This window comes from Chaetodon trifascialis, chromosome 2 (genome assembly GCF_039877785.1).
Source record: "Chaetodon trifascialis isolate fChaTrf1 chromosome 2, fChaTrf1.hap1, whole genome shotgun sequence".
In the NCBI taxonomy this organism is placed as follows: Eukaryota; Metazoa; Chordata; class Actinopteri; order Chaetodontiformes; family Chaetodontidae; genus Chaetodon; species Chaetodon trifascialis.
The window spans coordinates 865,958-886,052 of NC_092057.1; the positions used below are offsets into that span (position 1 = coordinate 865,958).

At 44.8% G+C, this 20,095-nt stretch overlaps 2 protein-coding genes across 2 annotated transcripts in view; one reads left to right on the plus strand and one right to left on the minus strand.

The window, feature by feature from the left end:
* Positions 1-329: 329 nt before the first annotated feature.
* Positions 330-20,095, minus strand: part of ncf4 (neutrophil cytosolic factor 4) — a 29,668-nt gene continuing 9,902 nt past the window's right edge. Inside the window, exons 6-10 of the mRNA XM_070977741.1 lie at positions 18,801-18,849; positions 7,924-8,022; positions 4,967-5,118; positions 4,691-4,756; positions 330-1,585 (exon numbers count right to left, since the gene is read on the minus strand). Of these exons, the coding sequence (XP_070833842.1) occupies positions 1,378-1,585; positions 4,691-4,756; positions 4,967-5,118; positions 7,924-8,022; positions 18,801-18,849 (574 nt within the window). The 3' untranslated portion in view covers positions 330-1,377. The remainder of the gene's footprint in view (positions 1,586-4,690; positions 4,757-4,966; positions 5,119-7,923; positions 8,023-18,800; positions 18,850-20,095) is intronic.
* The window catches only part of pvalb7 (parvalbumin 7), a 35,394-nt gene continuing 23,314 nt past the window's right edge, over positions 8,016-20,095 (plus strand). The window contains exon 1 of the mRNA XM_070977757.1: positions 8,016-8,205. The gene's annotated coding sequence lies outside the window, so the exon portion shown is untranslated. The remainder of the gene's footprint in view (positions 8,206-20,095) is intronic.

Genomic DNA, 20,095 nt, shown 5'->3' on the forward strand with positions numbered 1-20,095 from the left:
AGAGTCTTTAAATATGTATATGATGTGCTTACTCAAGGAATAATTCAAATAGCCTTTTATTAATGGGTGAGATGTTGAGAGCCACACTTTCTCCAGTTCACCTCAGGTATACCTCTTTTTTTTTTTTTTTAGTTTAACTAAACTCCTGACATCCACTGAGATGTGCAAATGTGTGAGGTGATGTGTCGCCGGAGGTTTTCTTTGCCCTTAGCTGAGGCTCTCAGGCTAACACTGCGTATACCTGGCTGAGTGATGCTCTGCTTCTCCAGTTTTCAGCATCCTCTATCAAAAAACCAAACAAACAAAAGACTAAAGTGAGCAGACTGTATAAATGTTATTATTAGTTTATTGCTAAGTGAAATGTGTCAGTGAAACAGCAGTGAAACGTTAGTCATGAATGAGGCCATGACTGACAAACCACACACAGGCAACATCAGCAACAACATTCACTTACTGTACTCAAGCTCATTGTTCTGACATACATAAGAATACTACATGTTAGGGTTGGTTGGTTTCTGGTTTTGCAGGTTTGGTCCAGTGCATGAGCTCGTACCTGTTTGATTTTATGCAAACAGCCTGAATTTGTCATTATGAGACATTCTGGCAAGTTCAAAGTAACCTACATCAGCAACCTGTGCCAACAGCGCTAAGTATAACTTGTATTGCATTAGTAATAAGCAACATAACAAAATGATTGACCACCTCAGGTCGACGGTTCAACCAACGTTAAAATATGTTGTGTATGACACTAAATATCAGACTTTTAGTGTGAAGGATAACGAGTTCTGGTGCCATCACATCCCTTTTCACACTGAATGTCTTCTGTGGTTATTAACCATTCCTCCATGCTCAAAACACTTATTGTTGTGGTTAGCGTGGTTGTTAGCCACAAGCAACTCATGATGCCTTGGTTTGAGTGTGTCAACCAACTAGAACCTGTGTCCCTGACCTGTCGACCAATCAGAGGCTGTGTTTCTGGGTGTGGGCTGCTGGTCTAATCTCAAACGCATTGTGCCAATGAGTAAAGTAACATAGAAACACATTATGCAATCATATAATATATGATACAATTGTCTATTTGTAGATAACGCTTTCATATTTTCTCAAGCTGCAGAAGGCCCAAACTTTAGAAGAAGAAAAGATGTGAGAAATAAAAACATGGTGGTCACTCACTTCACTCTCATTATCTTCCACTCAAGAGCGGCTGAGTCACATGCAACACCTAGTAGGAAAATTTCTTGTTACCGGTCCGGTCCAAATGTTTACATGGACCCAACCTCACTAATGTCTTCTTTTCTTTGCTTTTCTTTTCTTTTTACTTTTCTTTTCTCTTCTTTTTTCTTTTCTTTTCTTTTCTTTTCTTTTCTTTTCTCTCTCTCAGGCCTCAGTGTTGTAAACAGAAAGGTCAGAGATCAAGGTCACATGCAGTTCCCATGGAAACTGATTGACAGGTCTCTTGACTTTGCCCTGCTGCCTTCTGCCCTCCTTGATCATCAGCTGGACGTCCTCGTCATCGAGGATACGGATGAGGTCGCCTTCGGGATCGCGGTAGTTCAGGGCGATGTCGTCCACCTTGAAGACGTTCCTGAAGAAAGACAAAGACAAGAAGTGACTTCAAGGAGTGTAATTATGCATGAATGTATCATTACTTCTTTTTTTCAATTCCTATTTTATTTTGTCTCACTTGTATTTCTTTCATTAGGTTTTGTCTTTTATCATCATCACCATCAGTTTATCATTATTGTGTTGGGGTTCATATTTATTTCATGAGAATAAACATGCTTTTCTATGTTTTTTTTTTTTATGTGGTTGTTTAATGTTGAAAGCCATGAAGATATTTAATGACTGCATTAAAGGAAAGCCCTGCACCATGCTTCCAGTGAAGGAAATGACTGGCCCCACAAGGCCTTTGTTGATATACTGAAGTTTAATTAAAATTTTGCTCTGAAAACTATCACCAAGAAAACATGTGCTGGACCAAAGAAAACGGGTAATGAGTGCAGATATGAAGTTTGACAACAGCAGCACCTTCTCTATATTCACATTCTCGAGCATGAACAGACAGTTTGTGTTCAGGAATTAATAAGAGAGAGACACAGAAATAAAGAGACACAGTCACAGTTTATGAGGGTTGCTGCAGGAGTCCTGGAGGCACAACATGATGAAGAATTACATCTGATGAAGGACATGCAGAAAGGTACGCAAAGTGGCTTCCTGCCACCAGCAATGAAAGGACTCTTAGAGGGCAATCTGAGTCCTGCAGAAAATCTCTCTCTTTCAGGGGAGTATGGTAATGTACATACTCAGATACGAGAAGAGTTATTCAGTAGTATCACAAGAAGTATGACAGTCATCACAGCCATAACCTCCTGTCATCCTATGGCTGAAAGCGAGAGTAACGCTGCCACTGGCTCCATGGCTGAAGAGTTAGCTCCAAAAAGAGGAGCGACTTCAGACCTTCAAAAGATCAGATTCACAACTACTGTAACGTAAGAAGTGAAACAAGGCTGCGCAACAAACTTATTTCACCACCTCGAGCAGAAGCACCCGGCTGAAAACGAGGCGAGATGTCTGTGGAGGTCTCACTCATCCAGGTCATGGTTATCCACAGAGGGTTGAATCATGGGCAGCTGGATCTGGTTGGAACTTGAAAACGTTTCTCTCATCCTCTCAGTTCTAACTGATGTTAGTGCTCCCATCAGTGCTCGGCGGGAGCCAAAAATCCTGCAAGGAGAGCTCAACAGCTATTGTGAGCTCTGAACCAAGCAGAAAATCTACTGGCTGACAATAGCATCACCGAGTCTTTGGCAAGACGCACTCACACTCGTCAGGAATAGCATTGTTGCAGAAAAACCTAGAAATATTGTGGTTTTATTTCAGGGACATATCGCCCACCCCTGATCACCAGCAGCAGCACTGATGAAGCCTCTCTCTGCTAACACTGATACTGTAAGTGTGATCAAATGTTAAAATATTACATGTTAAAACGTATTCAGGACAATCTTGCAAATTTATAATCACACAAGGAACAAAATCAGTATTAATCACAGGCTGATGTGACGTGATTCTGCTCGACAGCTGATTAAATTCACTGCTTTTATCCCATTTTATTTTGATTTATTTCATTATCTAGTAGCGGCATTTTACGTCGCTGCCCTCCTTCCTCACCAGCTTCCTCTTCCCTGTTTCACACGATGCAATGCTCTCTTCTCTTTTCCTTCCTACTTTCTCCTCATAGCTTCACCACCACTCTCTCCTCCCCGGTCTCTTCATTCTCCCCCTCCCTTTATCAGTGCTAAGCCATATTAAAACTCAAGACCAGGGTCTCATCCATCCTACTCCAGGGCACAATATGAACACAGAAAAACAATAATGAGCAGATAAGCAGAAGAAATGAACTGATTATGAATGGGGAGGGCTAATCACCACAGCGCTCACCTATCTAAATTACTAGATAATGAGAGATAGAGGGAGAGGGACAATGAAAGAGACAAAGACGGAGAAAAGCGGATATGATGGTGTAATGAGCGTATGCATCCAGTGATGGTGGTGCAGCAGAGGGGGATGGGGGGGTGAGTCGGGAGGGAGTTGGCGGTCCCGCAGGAACTAATTTGACTAACTGTGATGATTGCCAACCGGCAATTTGCAGGTTTGCTGTGCACGGCGGCTAAATATGCTGCCCCTCAGGGCAGGCCGGTGAATTAATGGACTCATCCTTGTTTGCGCTGGAAAAAATACGAATGGAGTGAAAAGGTAAAAGTGTCATCACAAAGGTCAGCAATCACCTTACTTCATCGCTGCATCTCCGGGGGAACATGAGATAAGGAATTCAGCTCTGCTGGGCAAAGATTTGAGGACAAAACACTTTAAATTGTGATTTAAATCACCATCTTTAAAGTCTAATTTATTAAAATGGCTTCACACAAAGGCTTTACAAAGCCGAGGTCAGAGATTCGACGATTCACTTTTTCACTGATGTAATTAAATGACACAAAGAAAGGCAGGAAACGGGGAAAGGGCTTACATAAGATTGCTAATGTGATTATGATGTGCAAATGCAAAAATAGTGTAATCATCATCACCTGCTTTGCAGCCTTCACTTCAAGCCCTCATCAAATATGTCAGCTTCATGTTCCATTATCGTGTTTCTGGAAGGTGTTGTAATTCACTCACAGGTGTGAGGTTGCATACAGTCACTGTCTCCACAGCGAAACAACAGTCAGCTTTAACACCCACTAAATTGATCCTCATGTTTCTCTCAGTCACTGTTTGCCACATGGGTGTAAATGAAATAGAAACATGACATGAAAGACACTTTTAAAGGTCCATCAAACCTCCCCGAAAATGGCTCCAGCGCTACCAAAGACAGTGATATCAAAGGTCCAGTGTGAGGATTTTAGAGGGATCTATTGGGAGAAAGTAAACATTCATGACTATGTTTTCAATAGTGTTTAATCACCTGATAAATAAGAATCTCGGCAGCTTCGTTACCTTAAAATTAGCTTCTTTTCATCGATAGATCAAACATGTCTCTACAAAGCATCTTCCAAGTCTTTTGCGTTTTTAGTGGCTACCATAGTACAGAGAGAGGTGAGGGATTCGAAGTATGCAACCTCAACACAAGATGCCACTAAATCCTTCACACTGGACTTTTAACTTAGAGAAAGTCTGGAATTTGGTGCCCGCCTACCTCATGCGAGACAGCAGGTCCATGTAGGACGGCTGGATGGTGAGGTTCTCCTGTACACACACATCTCTGGAAGAAGGAACGTGCAGTCATCTAAAGCAGATTTACAATTCACGACAGATTCCTACAATTTCTACTCCAGACCTTTGAATGCATTTCAAATTTTTCTTTCACATACAACTGATAGAATTATCTAACAACAGATGTCCTGCATACTTATCGATATCCACATGATTGATCATGTCATAATCACACACACACACACGCCTCGGGACAAACCTGGTGTCGACTCCGTTGGGGGTGAGCAGGAAGCAGCGCAGGCAGCTGTAGGTGTGGCCTTCGCCCTGACCTTCTGTGTCACTCTCGGGGAGGGGCTTGATGATCTTCACAAAGGATTGTGGGAAAATACCTGTCTGATTGTTCACTGTGCCCTGAAGAGAAGACGGGAGGACAGATGAGAATATAAAGAGACCATGAGAAATGCAGGACGAGTCCCCGAAGACGGAGCGATGAGGGGCGGATGTAATGATGAGACGGGCTGATGATATAAAGACGGAACAGAAGAAAGCAGCACGATGTGCATCAAGAGAGACGTTTCCCAGACTAATTAGCCTGTTCATAATATCCTACTGCTGTTACAAGCACTCAACACAACAATCTAGCCTTTCTACTACACCCTTGGTGTCTGAGTGTGTGTGTGTGTGTGTGTGTGTGTGTGTGTGTGTGTGTGTGTGTGTGTGTGTGTGTGTGTGCATGCATAAACACACACAAGGAAACAGTTGTACAACCCTGATTCCAAAATAGTTAGGGTGTGGCACCGCACATAATTAAACAGGAAGTGATCATTTGCTAATCCTCGTTGACACATGCTCACTTGAAAACAGCAGCTCATGCGCTTCATTGATTTTTGTAAATGTGATGATGCAGCAACACGTTTCTAACAAGTTGGGACAGGAGCAACGAAAGACTGGGAGAGATGTGGAACGCTCCAACAACACCTGTTTGGAAGGTTCCACAGGTAAACAGGCTCATTGGTGACAGGTGATGGTATCATGCTGTCAAAAGCCACGTTAACGCCTCATGGCTGCTCAGTTCAACCGCTCTCTTTGCCGCTGGCCATCGAGTCGGGCAGCTTCACCGAGCGCAGGGCTGCAAAACGTGCACATGCTCAAAGAAACGTTTAAATTTAAAGGCCAAGCAGCTTTTAGGCAATTCTAAATATTATATTATTTATAGTTGTTCAGTGTAAGAAAAGTCAGATTTACTTTACAGGCCAACAAAGGACAACCTGAGTGACACATGTATAAATGACGGTCTGTGGAGTGAGAGGCTGAGCGGAGGGGTGACCTTCTCATTCCCACACACAGCTCATCATTTTAATAAGGTCTCAGTTTGAAATTCTACCTGTAAGTCCTGTTTTGAGAGCCCTGAAGCTGTTCAGGTGTCTCTCCACTGGCGTGTTTGAAACATTTACCTAGATGCGCCACTCTTGCCAGTTGGATTTGTCACGTTTTCCACCCACAGCCACTCTGTCCACTGACTAAATCAAAGGCACTCAGTCAACTTTTCACAAGTTGTAAGTGTTACATTAACCTCACCCAACCCCCCCCCCCCCCAAAAAAAAAAAAAACACAAAAGGCTTGCTACTAGCATGGCTGCAAAGTTGCCAAAAAAGAACAACAAGACAGTGTTTGGCAGTGTTGTGTAAGGTTATTATTATCAGCCTTTTCTGTTAGGATTTTTTGGATCCCTGCAGAAAGCAGGGGCAGGAGAAGTGCATCGTCCTCCTCCTCCATGTTGATTCTCACTCTCTCCCACCACATCAGCTTCCACCTCCTCCCTCTCTGCCTCTCCCACTCACCCACTCCCAGCCTCTCTCTCACACTCACATCTCAACACCTTACACATTTGTTTTTTCTGATCTTGCTTTAAGTGCTTTCTGTGACAAAGCACAATCTGTGACAACTCTTGTGGCACCGAAGTTCCAGTGTTGCATTTTTATGTTGAGCAGCTAATTAAAATGTCCCACATCCCGTTTTTGGACGACTTACACGTGACACTTGCAGTGTGTAATCAGGACATTTTGTTCATTAAGTAATTGTTCCTCTGAAGGAAACTGGAGCAGGACGCCTCCAATCACACCAGCGGAGATGCTTTATGGTCACTGTGTTCTGCAGCTGCGACGTGGGGATGATATGAGATTTCACTTTTATTTTCAAGGCGCATTACACTCTGTAATTGACTTTTTGACTGCTGTAACTTGTGTGTGTGGGGGGGGGGGATTGTGCATTTAAAACATTTGGCAAGGTAAAGATAATAAAGTAAAACATATATACCCTCTATGGCCAGAAGTATGTGGACACTGATATTTTTGATTAGATCATCCAAACCTCTGACATTCATGTGCTGCTGACACAGCCTCCACTCTTCTGGGAGGGGTCTGCAGGGTTTTTGCCCACATTAAGACACAAGAGCACGAGTGAGGTCGAGCACTGGTGCTGAATGCTCAGGCCTGCTTCACGCTCCGGTTCATCTCACAGGCGTTGGATGGAGTTCAGGTCAGGTCCTCCACACCAAACTGGGAAGTTTATGTCTTTATAAGCCCATCAGCATCCATAACCTCACCAAAAGCACACAAGCGTGGCACGACATGAGGGCGGTCCGTGCAGCCTCTTGCAGACATGAGTGCATACATTTCATGTCATGCGAAGAGAAGTGGTCCTGTAATCCATCCTGGTGGCAACACAATCCCCATCTAATCTCCTCATTTATCTTTTCATTCTGTCTATTACCTAATCCCTTCACTTTTCTGCCTCCCTCCATCTCTCTCCTTCATCTCTGCCTCTTCCCTCCTTCTCCCCCCCTTTGCTCCTTTTCTCCACCTTTCTTTGCTCCCCTCTCTCCTTTCCTTTAATGTTCTCCATCTCTTGCCACCACCCTCCTCTTTGGCTCTTTCTCCTCAGTCCTCCCTCCACCGTCCCAATCAAGATGCCTCCTTCTCTCTTTCCATTTTCTCTCTTTCACTGACTTTTTTGCTCATGTCCCCTCTCCCCCTCCACCTCCTCTACATCTTTCTCATCTCTCCCTCACTCTCATCTGTCTTACTGCCTTTCACTCTCCCACTCTTTCCCTCCCTTTCTCCTTCTCTACATCTCTCCCTCTCTCTCTCTCTCTCACTCTCTCTCTCTTTCTCTCCCCCTCCCTCTCCCTCTCTCCCACTCTCTCTCCGTTCTTACCTCCAGCCAGTCGGCGTTGACTCGTTGCAGCAGGAAGATCACCTCTCCCCTCTTCAGGTTCAACTCCGCCTTGCTGTTGCCGCGAAAGTCAAACATCGCCTGGGACGCACACACAAATACACACACAGAACAGAGACCCACACACACATACACACACACACACACACACACACACACACACACAAACACACACACAGCCAAGTCAGTGAGAGGAGAGAGGAACGAGAGAGGAGCGACGGACACACTCCACACAGAGAGAGAAGAGACGGTGAGAGCGGACAGGTAAGACTTCACACACCTTTTGTTGATGGACAATCACGTGTGAGAGACAGACAGAGACAGAGACAGAGACAGAGAGACAGAGAGACAGAGAGAGAGAGAGAGAGAGAGAGGCAGAAGAGATGCTGGAGTTTTTCAGTTTGAAGTTAAGATTCATGAGCAAATTAGAGACCTGATACACAAAAGGAGTGAAGTTTGGAGAGTAAGACGAGCGTGTGTGTGTGTGTGTGTGTGTGTGTGTGTGTGTGTGTGTGTGTGTGTGTGTGTGTGTGTGTGTGTGTGTGTGTGCGTGCGTGCGTGTTAGAGAGAGAGAGTGGAGGGATGCAGAGAAGAGAAGAAGGAATTCATTTACTGGAAGAGGAAAAATTTGTGAGGAAGTGAGAGAGTTGATATGAAAAGAAATGAAACCCTGAGGTGTGTGTGTGTGTGTGTGTGTGTGTGTGTGTGTGTGTGTGTGTGTGTGTGTGTGAGAGAGAGAGAGAGAGGGAGAGAGAGAGAAAGCGGAAAACAAAAAGGGCAAAAGAAAGAGAGGAAATGAGAAAGAGGGGATGCTAGAGAAAGATCACTTCATGTGTTGTTATACAGCTGTTCTGTGTTTCTCTGGAGAAGACACCGCCTAAGCAAGCAACGTGTGACATTTAATGATACTGGTGAACTAGTGTGTGTGTGTGTGTGTGTGTGTGTGTGTGTGTGTGTGTGTGTGTGTGTGTTCACACTCATCATCAGGGCTCATCATCATCAATAAATATGTAAATGTTTTGACAGTGTAAAACCCAAAGATGTTACAGTTATCATGATATAAAAGAGCAGATCTCACATTTGAGGAGCTGGAACCATCAAATTTGAAGCGTTTGTGTTTGATTAATGACTGAAGTGACGAGTTATCCAAACTGCTGATCGCTCTTGATTCATCGATGAACTGCCTGACCATTTCTGCACTGCATTCATGTATGCAGCGCAACTGAAATCAACTATTTTTGCTTCAGTGCGAGTGTGTGAAAGAGTGTGTGTGTGAGTGAGTGGATGTCTGTGGGCGATGAAGTACAAAGCCTATGAGGAGTTTACAAAAGTGGTACAGCCTGAGGAGATGCCACGCTGCAATGCAAGGGTGTGTGTGTGGGCGTGTGTGTGTGAGTGGGGGGAAGGATGCTCGAGCATCCTGGTTAGCATCAGTGAGTCTGGAATTAAAGCTTCCCAGAGCTGAATTTGCATTTAAAGTAGAGCTCAGCAGAGTCACTGCCAATGCTTGAAACCTTTCTGTCCTTCAGCAGAGACTCCTCAAACAGACACATGATAGAGTAGCCTCTTATGCACACACACACACACGCGTGCACACACACACACAAAAGCTTTTGCAAATGCACAACTATACACACACACACAAGCTGCAACACTCATCTCACTGTAAAAGTACTTGTTCTGTGTAACAACAAATCCAATCTGATGTGCACGTGTGCTGCAAAGCAAACACATCTGCACACTCTTCCCTGTGAGTACCTGCACACACAAGCAGCTCAACGCACACACAAGTTGTGTTATCAGTATCAACAGAAGCACGAAAGAAAGAAAGAAAGAAAGAAAGAAAGAAAGAAAGAAAGAAAGAAAGAAAGAAAGAAAGAAAGAAAGAAAGATTAACCGCAGTAGGAGAGAAATCAGTAGAGACGGTGAACCTAATGAGAGGTGGAGAATCAGGAGAGGTACAGCGAGACCAAAAAAAGAATGCCGAGTGGTTAAAGCAGTGGGAGGGAGGTGAAGAAGAGGAGGAGGAAGAGGAGGAAGAGGAGGAGGAGGAGATAAGAAAAGTGAAAGTTAAACAGAGGTGCAGGGCTGCAGAGCGCTGACAGATCGCTGCTGTTTCCATGAGGTTGTTTCGACTGTGTGATAATCCTCACAAGATGGTGAGTGAGTGAGTGAGTGAGTGAGTGAGTGAGTGAGTGAGTGAGTGAGTGAGTGAGTGAGTGAGTGAGTGAGTGAGTGAGTGAGTGAGCAAGCCAGTGAATGCACACGTTGCGGCTGGTAGCAATGAACCCACAGATAATCCTGGACTCTGCTGTTCCCCTCAGCTCCACTCTGTTTTAGAGCCATTTAGCACATTGTTTAGTTTTTTTATGGCCCGTAACTTTATCGTTGTGGTTCAGTCGCACCGCTCTTACCTTACAGCAGTTTCCAGTGAAAAAGCTCTTGATTAACACGGCTTACTCTAAACTACCTGCCCTGCACCAAAGGAAAGAAGACAGTGTGGATGAGTACCTGGAGAACACAGTGAGCATTTAGCAGCTAGAGATGCAGGAGTGGGTTGAGACCAAATTAGAGCTAAAAGAACAGCGAATGTTTGTGATTTGTTTGTGCAGGTGTGAACAAAGGGATTGCACTCAGGTGTGGGGGGAACGTGATCCGACCTCGATCCGATCCAACTGTTGGATGTATGCTACGAGTTCAAGTGAAGCAGAGGCAGCTCCAAAGCCAGGTGTGCTTTTCATAGTGGGGCGCAGACGAGCTAATAAAGTGCTAGCAACTAGCCAGAGAATGAATGGAGGTCAGACCTGGGCGCAGTACGACGGTGCTACACAGCACAGTACGTTGTGTTCTTGCTCTCGCACCAAACTCGTCTGACCGTTGAGCAGAACCAACGTTCGCACGTGGCTAGCAGTGCTGCATTTTGGCTTGACTGGATTTTTCTCCGTGTGACAGGAAACCAAAGAAACACACCAGTCAGACCAGAGCAAACGAACAGTAGGTGTGAACACGGCCTTAGTTCAGAAGCGATAGCAGCAAGTGTGCTTGAACAAATTAACCACTGGGGGCAGCAAACGCACTTCGAACAGCTCAGAAACGAACAGGAGATCAACTCAGCTATCTGCTTATGAGGAAGCAAAGCAATCATGGGCAGAAAACCAGACAGCGGACAGCAGCTGGAGCTCCTCGTCCGAATACTGAGTGTCAGCTTTTTCTTTCCATCACATATCATCACACATCCTGCACCGTTTTTCCTTTGTACACGGGTACGCAGTTTGAATCCTGCACGGCTGAAAAGGGCTGCAGACAGACAGACAGACAGACATTAAGACTGACATGGTGAAAAACGTGACGATTGCGCCTTTGAAGTCAACGTACAAGTGCATATGTGCCAGTGTGTGAAAGAATGAGTGTGTGTGTGTGTGTGTGTGTGTGTGTGTGTGTGTGTGTGTGTGTGTGTGTGTGTGTGTGTGTGTGTGTGCGTGTGTGTGTGTCCACAGAAAATGAGACAGAGGCTGATGGCAGATTAATGAAGCTGGGGAGTGAGGGAGCGAGCTGGATTAACAATCCTCTGAGATTACCCTGACCCTGAGGAGACACACACGCAAATGCCAGTACACACACACACACACACACACACACACACACACACACACACACACACACACACACACACACACACACACACACACACACACACACACACACACACACACACACACACACACACACTCTGAATTCAAGGCTGCTATTTTTAATGCATTACTGCAGCTGCTGTTTTATTGTAGTGTTGACCTGCCGCTGGCTGTAATTTCCAGATGATGTGAAAATGTGTTTGAGGTGATAAGATAAGATCTCCAACACTTACACCAAATATGATGTGACAAAGCAATTCCCCCTCTCTCTATACCTCCTTTCATCGCTCCTCCTCATCATCATTGTTCCACCTCTTCATCCTTTCACTTGTCGTTTTCGTTTGTGTCTATTTCAGTTTCTTTCATCCAATCTGTCTTTCTGTGTCTCCACTAACAGCTCAGCCAACTAATCAAGTGGTCGACTATGAGCAACACAGCCATCAACTGTATGAGTGCATGCTCTTTAAAAAGATGTAGAGGAAGAGGCTATTGTGTGTGTCACAGACTGCTTTTCAGCATCTGCCAAGCAAAAATAAACCTGAGATAAATGAAAGCATAAAAGGGGAAAAAGGGGGAAAACAATCGAAAGCAGGAATTTTGCAACAGTAACACCTTTAACAATTTCTCACACTGCAAAAAATGAGACAGAAACACAGACGACGGACAAAAATACACTTTCATGCCAAGTTACACTCCATCATAAAGCACTGCGAGACGACTTCTGATTGCAAGGGGAGTGTGTATTGTCCCGTTTCTCCCTGATGAATCAGAGGGACACTTCCAGTTGACACTTGTTGCTGCATGTACGAGAAGTCAAACTGATGTTTTTCATGACAATCAAAGAAACACAGATTGAAGAGTTATTCAGTTCTGGAAGTCAACAACCTGCACGACTGCACCAATTCCCCTCTACCTTCAATGGATGTAGTGAGAGAGGTAGCTGCTGAATGCAGGAAAATGATTGGTGGACTGTTGTGTCAGGCAGGAAAACACACCAGACCAGGTGTTTTTAGCTACAGGCTGTGAATTCGCAGGTCACCTGGTGGCTTCAGCTAGCAAGAATTTAAAGTTGTAGTTTGTCCCATTCTAATAATTGAAGCAAAGCAAGCACTAGAGGAAGGGAGACATCAATCAAACAGTCAGCCCACCCCCACACAGACACGAGAAGTGGTGCAATCAGTCAAAATAAGTGATATCACCTGTGTGGGTGTCGCATAGGTGTGCAGAGCGTTTAAAACTTTAACATGTAGGCAGCAATTATGAAACCAGGCTGTCACAATCTGGCCAGATGTCAAGATCTGTGGGCACGATTTGTTTGGTGGACTAACAAACGTGCAATTCTCAGACACTGCCCTTTAAATGACAGAGAAAGAGCTTTTTCTATGATTATCCCACCGATCAGAATTCAGTGCAGCCACACTGCGTCCTTTCCAATCTGTCTGTGTGGAGCACAGTGACCTCCTCGATGACATTTTCATCATTTGACCAGCCAAGCGAAGCAAACAATCAGATCATTCTGTCTTCTCCCACTAAATATAAACTCTAATTTATCCAGAGCAGGTATTCAGTGTTGGTGTCCCTACTGCCCAGTGAAGGCTCAGCCTCTAAATGTAGCCACACAACCCTTGGGTTCAGCCATCCCCGGCAGCAATCATCCGGTACAATTAGACTCGCGCCGACCCCGCCTTAATGAGCTTGTTAAACCCTCAGCTCGTTAGTCTGGCAATAGGGAGGTGGAGATGAGAACTGGGTTTTTTTTCTCTCCCTGACGTTTAATGAAAGTGTATTTTTTCAAGCGGATGGCCCACTTCATAGATGGCCTGGAGTGAAGGATCACAGGAGGATATGCTTGAATATCCAGACAAGAATGAGCACAGGTTGCACAGGATGTGTGTGTGTGTGTGTGTGTGTGTGTGTGTGTGTGTGTGTGTGTGTGTGTGCGTGCGTGCGTGCGTGCGTGCGTGCGTGCACTACAGCATGCACTTTGCAGGTTAAAGCTGCATTCATTTATGTTTTTGGCTTCTAGGTGTGAGAAGCCTTAAAACATTTAAAGTCATGGCTAAGAAGCTGGCAAGAAACTTCATTTTCAGACATTCAGTAAACGTGGTGCAGGATTAGCATTCGTCATGTTTCTGGTGAACTGATCACCGTAAGTCCAACAGTTACTCTTCTTTTGGCTCTGCTTTGGTCCCCACCAACTCCTGAGAAAATAATATCTGGGTTAGCTTAGCAGCCAAATGGTCGACTTAGTTTTCCAGCTAGTCTCCATCTTTGTGTGTGCCTGGCAGGCAGCGTACAGCCGTTCTATCAGAGCTGTCCTGCAGAGGACAGCTTCCTGCTGCTGCTGCTGCTGCTGCTGCTGCTGCTGCTGCTGCTGGATACGAGGCTAATGAGAGTGTGAGAGGGCACCAAACAATTAATTTGCTGTGAGACCAAAACAGTGAGCTAGCACTCGCTGAGGAGCTCAGAAGAACCTGCAGGGTTAAGGTGTAATTCTCTGCACTTTCAGCACCGTGACTCACCTCTTATATTAGACAGTCATTTGATATATTGTTCATATAAAAATGGTGGTGAGATAGTTGAGGCTGTGTAAACCCAGCTAACATAGACTCACTTTAGCTGCTAACATATGAATGCATGATGTAAACCTTCAGTTTAAACTAGATGCTTCTATCAAACCGCTAAATAAATCTTTAGATATTGCATTATAAAGGTTCACGTCCACATGCGCCAATAAACCTTTGACAGTTAAATTTCAGGTTTTAGTACAGGTAAAAGTGAACATCTGAGCTGCTGTTCCTGGTGAGGATCAGTGCAAAGCATACCTGCATATCAGCCTCTCTGGCTCAGGTAGGTCTTTATCTAAACTAGATCTAATTTCTGCTCTAATGGCTCTCACTGCAAAAGAAGACAGTCTGAGCCTCGGTCGATTGGGACCTGCTTGGTTTTCAATTTTCTAATTTCATGAGGTTTTACTTTTTTCATCTTTTCGCCTCTCTGCCTCTTTTCTCTCCTTCATCTATTCCTGCTTCTTTGTCTGTCACTCCCCAATTTTGCCACGTCAGACAAACCATCCCTTCAGCTCGAGCATTGCTAAAATCATGCAAACCCAGAGCAGCCTGTCCCATTGACCTTGTTTGAAGCCACAGCCAACAACAATTACTCATCATGCTGTTTGGGGCTAAGCCTGAGCTGATACTACGTGAAGTGGAATGAGGTGCTGTAGCGTAAACACTGACGCTTGCAGCAGCTCTACTGTGACAAATCAGGCACAGACCAGCCACTGATCACTGTTTGGACGGGGTTTAACAGCCGCTTCCCCGCCCCGAGGAAACACACGGCAGGACACACACAAAAACACAAACGCACAGATGAGCACTCATTTTTCTCAGATAGAAAAAGAGAGAGCTAAAATAAATGTTGAGTAGGCTGGCTGCTTCGTGAGTAGAGTACACCAATGTTTTACTGTGTGGGAGGGAGGGAGGCAGGGAGGGAGGGAGGCGGGGGGGGGGGCAGAGAGGGAGGGAGGCGGGGGGGAGGCAGGGGGGGGAGGGAGGGAGGCAGAGAGGGAGGGAGGCGGAGAGGGAGGGAGGGGGGAGGGAGGGGAGAGTAAAATGGAGTTGTTGCTCTTAGTTTGGCAATAAAACACCACTGGAGTGTCCAGAGAGACACAGTACAGTGTGTGTGTGTGTGTGTGTGTGTGTGTGTGTGTGTGTGTGTGTGTGTGTGTGTGTGTGTGTGTGTGTGTGTGTGTTTGCATGCCTGTGTGTGTAAAAGAGCTGTACATTTTTCTGTGCTGTGGAAGTTCAGGAAGAGTTAAACACTTTTCCAAGAGGATAAAACACACAGGAGTTCAAGAGCTGCAGAAACACACACACTTCACCTGCAGACACACACTCACAGTACAAACAGCCATTTATTTATTAAAAAAAAAAAAAAAAAAAGGGCATCAAACACACAAACATTCAACTGCAAGAAAATCTCAAGCTTATCGAGGCACATGTGTCTGTAGCTGCATCCTAAAATCTCTACCTTCCTAAAACAAGTATGAGAAAAATCTGCCACATGAATGAATGAACGAATGAACGAATGAACGAATGAACGAATGAATGAATGAATGAATGAGGTCATGAACTGATGATTACTTACATAATTAAACTGTTGATTGTTTTCTTGATGAGTCAATTCATAGTTTGGTCAGCCAACATATACACATGCGCACACACAACACGTGTAAAGTGACGGTAAGGTCGTAAAAATATTGTCATTTTTTTATATGCCACCATTTTCTACACACTCAATTCAACTTAGGCACTTTTTGGTAATGATGATATGTCATAGAAGAAAAGCCTAACACGGAGCAGGGCTGCACGTTAGCCTTGGCTGAATATCCTATGTGGAATACATAACACAAGCTGTTGCAGAGTTTTTTGCAGTGTGCCCCAAATAAGCTAACAAACAAATTAAACTCAAAGCGAAGGCACTAAAATTCTCACAATTTGATCATTTTGCTTGCAAAATGACTGACAAACATTTAATCAGTTAATTGTTTGTCAGTCCACTAAGGGATTCGTTCCTGCAGCTCTAATATGAATACTACAACCTGTCTCCAACAGAAACCCACTTGTCTCAACATCTCATAGAAATGAATAAGAGAACAAGACGAACGCTGCATCACTCTGAAAAGTTAAATCTGATTTCTGAAACTACTTGACACGAGTAGATTTGCATTTGAAAGAGTCTGAAATACACGCTGCACTGCCAGATTTATGACTCGTTTCAAAGCTACAAAGCACTTTATGCACGTCCAAATGTGGAGCATGGAAGAGAGACAAGTGTACAAATGCACATCTGTGCTTCTGCTTTAACTCGAGGGGTCGATCGAGGGGCCAAACAAGGGCTGAACCACGTATAGTACACAAGTACATTATGTACAAGTATACAAGTATACAGTGCATGTAAGGCTCTTCTTAATGAGTATACCTGATAAAGACATAATGTTTCAGCACTGTAGCTACACTAAATAAGTGAAAAGAATGCGTGGGCACCTTTCTCTAACCTAGTTTCATGAAAATCAAACTTTAAAGGCTGAATTACAGTCAGAAACCAGTGTGTCAGTGATGGTGTGTCCTTTCTGGGCTACTGTAGAAACACGGTGGGGCAACATGATGGACTCTGAGCTCATTCTAAGGTAATTAAAATGAAAATTCTTATTTTAATGTGATTATACATGCATAGAAACACACTTCTTCATATTCTGTCAGTAGCTCTGCTCTGCTTGTCTCACACACCGGTCCTTTAATAAGACGGGGAGATTCACAGTGCAGGCACACACCCTAACAACACACATGAAGTGTCCGACTGTACTGTGGACATCATTACTGCTACACCAGGCGTCTCAAACTCATTCCACAAAGGGCCGTGTGGCTGCAGGTTTTTCCTCCAACCAATCAAGAGCATGCAGTCTGACCAATCAGCTGTCTGAAGACTGAGATCAGCTGATGAAATGAGTCAAGTCTGGTGTGCTGCTGCTTGGTTGGAAAGAAAACCTTCAGCCACTCGGCCCTTTGTGGAATGAGTTTGACAGTATTACACACAGTTAACACAAGGTACTACTGCTTTACCATAAAACACACACTTATGGTGGCTGTAATTAAGCATGTGCATGTGTGTGCTCTTGTACTTCTACCTTTGAGAGGACCAACTTGAGTTTTAGACCTCACGAGTGAAGTCATTTTTGGAAGGCGATGTCATTTTTGGAAGGTGAGGTCATTTTGGAAGGTGAGGTCATTTTTGGAAGGTGACATCGTTTTGGAAGGTGAGGTCGTTTTGGAAGGTGAGGTTATTTTGGAAGGTGACATCGTTTTGGAAGGTGAGGTCATTTTGGAAGGTGAGGTCGTTTTGGAAGGTGAGGTCATTTTGGAAGGTGAGGTCATTTTGGAAGGTGAGGTCGTTTTGGAAGGTGAGGTCATTTTGGAAGGTGAGGTCGTTTTGGAAGGTGAGGTCGTTTTGGAAGGTGAGGTCGTTTTGGAAGGTGAGGTCATTTTGGAAGGTGAGGTCGTTTTGGTTGCTCCTGGATTCTTCAAAGACTGTTTGAGTTAGACTTGTTTAAAGGGTGGGGTCAGGGTAAGGGTTGGGGTCAGGCATTTAGTTGGTTAAAGTTAGCATCAGGGTTAGGGGACATGTATGTCTATCAGGGTCCTGAAAAGAACAGCAGTCCAAACATGTGCACGTGAGTTTAAAGGTAAGTCTGGGACTGTGCTGATTGCACAAAGAATAAAAGCCATTTTGTGCCTCCTTGGAGAGTTAAATTAGCAGGTCATTACCATCTTAACCTCTGACCTCCCTGCATTCTCCTCCTGCACACCTGCGTCTGAGCAACACCAGCTCCACACCCTCACAAACCCCCCCACCCCCGAGAAAACGACCACAGAATATAAACACTGTTTGTCTCACTTCTTTACGGTGTCAGAGGAGGGAGTGTGCAGAATAAAAATGAGAGGATGTGAAGGAGAGGAAGAGGAGGGGGCGAGAGGGATGAGAGATGGTCGCAACCTTGAAAAGACACAAAGAAGGAAGGGCAAACTTACAGGTTGTTTAAGGGGAAGGGTGGGAGGGGAGAGAGTGGGGAGGAGGGGGTGAGAGAGGCTTCATGCAAAAGGAGAGATGATACAGAAATTAAAAAAGGAAGCGAAGCGAGGAGGGAACTATTAATGAGGTCAACAGAGTCACGGGCACGAGGGAGGAGAAAAAGAGTGACACAGCATGTGACAAATGAAGTCATCCTGATTGATCCGCCATCAGTCCACGTGTTTGTGTTTCACACGTCTGTTTGTGAGTCTCACTCAGTAATGCAGTGCCATGGGCAGGACTGTGTGTGTGCATGTGTGTGTGTGCATGTGTGTGTGCGTGTGCATGTGTGTGCGTGTGTGTGCATGTGTGTGTACGTGCGTGCAAGTGTGTGTCCGTGCATGCGTGTGCGCGTGCATGCGTGCTTGCATGTGTGTGCGTGTGTGCATGTGTGTGTGCGCGCCTGTGCATCTGTGTGTGTGTGTGTGTGTGTGTGTGTGTGTCACGCCAGGGGTGCTGACATGATCACATGGTGTTTCACGGGGTGATGAAGTGCGTTCTGCGTGGTTGTTTGACTAAAAAGTTGCTACTCTGTGGGTGGCCATGGAGACTGTAACCAAAGCAACAACAACAAAAACGAGATGTTAGTCCACATACCTCGGCCCTGGGGGAGGAGAAGAGGTCCATCTTTGGTTTGACTGACTTCCTAAAAGACGGAGAGGGCCAGGGATTAGACAACAGGTCATGTCGCCCACAAATTCTGCAGATGTGCTCGCTGACAGGATGCATTATCTCTTGATGGGAGTTCAAAATCTGACCATTAAAGGCTGAAATGTTGACCTCTGATTATCATTCCTGTCAGACCCAATCTGTGTAGCCATGCTAGCAGCATGGCTCTACAGATACCAGAGTCAGTCAGCTTGCCACGAAGGTTTGTATGGACATTCATGGTCACCAGAGGATGAATCCTACTGGCCTTTCTGGTTTAGAGTGCGTACTTTGGTCTATGCCCAAATACCTGCAAAACATCCATCCCACAGGTGTCTGCTATGCTGTGTGTTTCGTGCTAATTAGCAAATGTTAGCATGAACACACTCAACTAGGATGGTGAACGACCTGCTAAAACCAGCATGCCAGCATTGTCACTGTGAGCCTTTTAGCACGCTGATGTTAGCATTTAGCTAAAAGCGCTGCCGTGCCTACGTCCAGCCCCAGAGGGCCACTGGCATGGCTGTGGGGTCATGTTAAAAACCCAAAAACCAAAATGTAGCATCCGCACACATTTCATAAAGATAAGTGCAGTGCTGTCCTAGACACCACACCCATGTTGTAGGAATACTGAACTCTTATCAAATCAAAAAATGTACAAAGATCAATTTCAGGTCATGAAACTCTTGCCAGGGTCAAATAAAGCAGAATTAACTGTAAAATATTAGAACTATGTGACAAAATAAAATGCATGTGTTTTCTAGGACTGAGAGAATCAAACGTGTGACAACATTGAAAAGAGGAAATATCAGAGTTCCCCATAAAGTTCCAGCACACAAACTGATCATACGTGCATATAAAAGCAGGTCAAATGGAGGAACAGAGGAAGTCATGAGAGTCTACCTTTGCATCATTTCCTGTTGAGAGAGTCCCCGCTACCACATCCCTGCTGCTGTAATCTGACCGCAGGGAAACGGACCAATCAGAAGCCCGTTATGAATGAGGAAGTGGACCATAAAAAGGGTAATAAGTCTCTGTGGAGTTTTCTCAATGCCAAATTTAAGAATCCTCCATCTCGCTACTTAACCTCATCCATTCATGACGTGAGGGAGAGATGCAGGGATGAGAAGAGCCCTGCACAGCTGTCTCACCTGTCACTGGGTTAGAGGGTGACTGTCTCACCTGTCACTGGGTTAGAGGGTGACTGGTCTCTGTTTCGGGTCCTGGTTTTATCATGACAAAGT